General features: G+C 32.7%; 1 protein-coding gene across 1 annotated transcript; it reads right to left on the bottom strand.

The window, feature by feature from the left end:
- Positions 1-3,195: 3,195 nt before the first annotated feature.
- Positions 3,196-4,364, bottom strand: LOC130944630 (uncharacterized). Its single transcript, XM_057873046.1, has one exon. The coding sequence runs from the start codon at positions 4,265-4,267 to the stop codon at positions 3,209-3,211; it is 1,059 nt and encodes a 352-aa protein (XP_057729029.1). The 5' UTR covers positions 4,268-4,364; the 3' UTR covers positions 3,196-3,208.
- Between the last annotated feature and the right edge of the window lie 464 nt (positions 4,365-4,828).

Here is a 4,828-nt window from a genome sequence, read left to right as displayed (position 1 = left end):
CTTGCCTTGCTTCCTTGGCTTGGAAGCACGAAAAAGTGAAAAAGAGTGAATGTAGCGCTCACTCCACAAGCTCCCCTTGTGCAGCGCTTTGCTTTTGATTGAGCATCCCCCCTTCGATCCTTGGCCAGCGCATGTTTGGTTGATTTTTGGGCCTTAAATATGCCTTTCACTTGTGCTTCAATTTCATGCCAAATATGGATTTCTATATATCGTGGAAAGCTCTGAATGTCAGCTTTCCAATACAACTGAAAGCGCATCAATTGGACATCTGTAACTCAAGTTATGGTCCTTTGAAGAAGGCATGGTCATGCTATTTGGAGGCTGCTGGCGCTCAAAGTGTAGCGCTCATTAAGAAAACGTAGCGCTCATAGAAACAGCGTAGCGTTCATTGGCAAAACGTAGCGCTATTGGCGCTGTTTGGATGCCAAACTTAGCGCCAGCTTCTGAGGCCCATCCTTGTGATTCACTCCATACTATTATATATCGTTGGAAAGCTCTGGATGTCTACTTTTCAATGAAATTAAGAGTGCATCATTTAAAGCTCTACAGCTCAAGTTATTCTCCTTGGAAGGTGAAGAGGTCAACTGGCCTTACTACAGATTGATACCATGTTCATCTATGCACTTTCGGGGCAGGTTTTCTCCCTCAGATTTAGTGTCCACCATGCAGTGCCATATATGCTTGGAAAGCTCTAGATGTCTAATTTTTAATGCCACTAAAATCACCTCATTTGGAGTTTTGTAGCTCAAGTTATTCTTGTTGGAATATGAAGAGGTCATGGTTGCAAATCCTCTTTGCTTAACTCAAAAGCCTCTTTGAGTTTGTTTCCAACTCTTTTGCCACCATGGGAGTATGATTCTTCTTTTTAGTGCTTTTATTGCTTCTTCTTCTATTATTTCTTACAAAATTTATAAAATCAAAAGATCAAAGAAATATACCATTTAAGCACAAAAACATTCAATATTTAAGCACTAACTATCAATTTCTTGTATGAAAAAGTATAGAAAAACATAATATAATGACATGTCATCAATACACACTGCTAGTTTTATATCTATGAATGAACATGCACACAGAATGATAAGATAAAAATAGTTTAACTTTACGAGGATAATAAATTTTTTTGGTCAAATTTACTATGTAGAGACTTTTTTTAGTTTTATTTTATCTACTTACTCTCACTAAAACATCCTAGAGATATTTTGAAGTCGAAGTCATAATTAATGTCGGTATTGTTCATATTGGGATAATTATTTTACCGAAGACCGTAAAATCTATAGCAAGTTGATTACCACCTTAGTAATTATCTTTTCGAGAACAATAAATTTTAATGATCCTTTAATATTTTTTTAATTATTTATTTTATGTTATAAATATAACACATTGTTAGAATTAGTAAAAGGAGAATGCATTAGACTATTAGGATCTGTTTGAAAACTTTAAAAGTAATTTTTTTGAATTTTTGACTTATAAAAAGTAGTAGTATTAATGTCTGCTATAATTTTTAAAATTAAATTGTCGCTTTCTAAAAAGTTATTTAGGAGTTTATAGAGATGTTAAAAAAATAACTTCTCTCATAATACTACTATTTTTTATCAGATTTCTATAAATTAAGCATTTTTAGAGCTAAAAACCCAAACACAAAATAACTTAATTATAAGTTACTTTTAATATAGTCATTTATTGTTTAAATTATTTTATCAAAAGGAGCTTAATTAAGTTGTTTACCAAATTAGACCTTAGTGATAAATTTAAGTATTTAACCACTAACTAACCCTAAATTAACATATTAGTCTATGAATAAAGTAGTAAGCACATACATATAACATTTGCATATATAATATATGTTTTGAAGAACAATATTCAAAAAATAACTTTTTTTAATCAATATCAACTAAAATTTTAAAATTATTTTATTCAGATTAAATTTTATATTTTGAATTATAATCCTTAGCTCTAAATTTAAAATTATAAAATTAACAATATTGAATAACTAAAAAGTAATTTTGTATACTTTCTTGTTTCAATATTTTCCGGGCTTTCACGAATTAGCACCACCGTTCAAAATTCACCTACCTTACCTAGCATTACTTAATTATAATCTTATATGCAATATCGATAACAATAATATCAGGATAGATCTATAGACTTATCATGCAGCTAATAAGCAATAATGTTGACAATGATATTGATAATCTAACAACTAGAAAGAGGACAGTATTATTGTTTGCGTGCGTATATTTTTAAGATAAAAATAGTTATATTAGTTAAGGGTTATGTTACGTGTATATCAGAATTAGCTACTAAAATCAGTTATCAGTATAAAATATATACTAAAATATAAATATACATTAAAAATAAATTAAATTATACATTTATTTATATATGAATATATTAATGGCTAATTTTGATGTACAAATAACATTTTCTATTGGTTAATTAGTAATAAGATGCGTTTAATTTAGTTAAATAACATATCAAATACGTTTAGTTTGGTCAATAGATTTTGGAAAAAACATCTATCTATTTCTGGATTATAAATGAAGAGATGACATTTCCAATATGTTGTAACACATGTAAATGCAAACTTAGACGTATATTATTTAGCTATTATAGCTATGGGATTGAGAACTATTGGACATGCATGTGTGTGATCGTGATACCAATCTGTCTTTGTCCCAATTATATATGCTTCACATTGTTCAACCCAGCTGTAACTAACTTCCAGACCTTGTTATGCCCCAATGCCCCACTTGCGATTTCAATCCATTAAATAATTGGACTCCATTTTTAACTAATTCTTCATTTCTTTATCATTAAATTTTTATTAAAAAAATAATCACCCTTTATTTTATAGTAAAAATTACTGTTTAACATTTTTAGTTAAAAGTGTTAATTCAAATAAAAGTAAATGCAAGAAAAAGATATTGTTCATCTAACATTTTCTATAATATAGGATATATAAATTTTTTATATTAGTAATTGATTTTGATAGATGATTTTAGTATATATTTAATATGATTCTATAATAAAATAAGAAGTTAATAATAAATTAAAAATTAATTTTTAAGGTTTTGATTGGTGTTTCTATTTATTACCTTAATTACTTTGGTGGATGATGAAGATGATGATTAATTGATTATGGTATCACAAATTAAACTGACCATTAGTTTGAAATGATACTATGATCCTTGATAATTATTATTTTTCATTCAATAACCTTCCAAGCATAGAGGAACAAGCAAAACTCTGATGAGCCACCAACACTAAACCCCTCCACTAAACTAGTCCTTGTCAATGGAGGCGAAGACGAGGACGAAGACGAAGACAATGGTGTCGATGATGAAGACATAGACACGGACGAGGAAGAGAAAGCAGGCTTAAAGATAAACAAAGCATGCTTTAAACCAGGACTAAACAACCAATCATGAACATCCCAATATACCTCCACTCTCATCTTACTCGGATGAATCGACTCATTCCCTCGAAACTTCCACTGCAAGTGCTTAACATGAATCACCAAATGCCCATCGATCCTTATCTCCATCTCCGGCTGATGATGAAGAACGGAATCTCCTCCGTCGTTGGCGCTCCTGCCTTTGCATTCAATTGAGATCTCATGCCACCTACCTTTCTCGTGAAACTTGGCTCTCGTTGAGAACTTCTTCTTCCCGAAAATATGCTCCTTCTTCGCTACCAATATCGGATCAATAAGCGAAGGCCGGCATCCGGTTCTTCTGTACGCTTCTTTCTTGAGATCGCCGAGAAGCAACACAACCTGGTCGTCCCAAACCACCGCCACGTAGTACTCCGACGAGGGTTCCGTTTCGCCGTTGAACTTGGCGGCCTTGAGGTCCCAGAAGAGGTGAAGGGGTTTGTCGTAGGCGTCATCGACGACGAAGAGCTTGGAGCCTTGCTTCTTCCAGAAGTACCACGGCTTGAGCTCAACCTTGCAGGTGTATTGAGTGTCTCCTTTAAGACCTTCCACTGAAACCGATAAGCCATGGAGCAAGAGATTCTTGCACCATGTGATTGTGATCTTGCGGCAGTTATCAGCGATCTTCGTTCTGTATACGGACATGTAAACGCTTTGGCCTGAACGGGTCACTGCTCCACCACCTCCTCCACCTTCATCACCACCACCCTTCAAAGGAGATGAAGAGAAGCAAGCAGGAATACCAATTGAATCTTGCATCTTTGAAGAGGGTGGTGGTGGATCGGAGCTAGAGATCAGATGTGATGAGTCACAGGTTTTATGATGGTTCATCAAGCTAAGTGAGCAGCATGCGCAACAGCATTAATTGATTTTAAGAAAAAAATCTATTTAATTTTGTTCCAAAATTACTCGTGTCATGTGGACTATAGTACTGGCATTGAGTAGAGAGAGCAGTCAGAGTGAATGAAGAACAACCCTTTTTATATTCTGCCACCTCTGTGTCTATATTCTATAATCTCTCTCCTTTACCTGTCACCACTTTTAATATTTCAGATCAAATTTACCTTTTTAGGTCTTACGTTATGTTATATCTATTTAATAATTTTACATAATTAACAAAATTAATTATCAAGGTTGGTCATTGAACAGGTCAAGTGACTGGTTCAATGATTTAATGGTCTAATCGAAATCGAACCGTAGTTGAACTGATTTAATTAAATATAGAATAAAATTATTAAAAATTTAATATATAATAATAATAAAATTAGTTTTTTTTTTAATAGCAGAAGATTTTTTGACCAAACATTTGTTCTTTCGTCTTATTCATAAGCTGATCTTAATCTTAGATTCACATTGCCATGGCATATTGATTGTTACGATTTCCATATGCAG

Source organism: Arachis stenosperma, chromosome 1 (genome assembly GCF_014773155.1).
Source record: "Arachis stenosperma cultivar V10309 chromosome 1, arast.V10309.gnm1.PFL2, whole genome shotgun sequence".
Classification (NCBI taxonomy): Eukaryota; Viridiplantae; Streptophyta; class Magnoliopsida; order Fabales; family Fabaceae; genus Arachis; species Arachis stenosperma.
The sequence above is the reverse complement of the archived record's forward strand: the minus strand, read 5'-3'. Positions and strand labels throughout refer to the sequence as shown.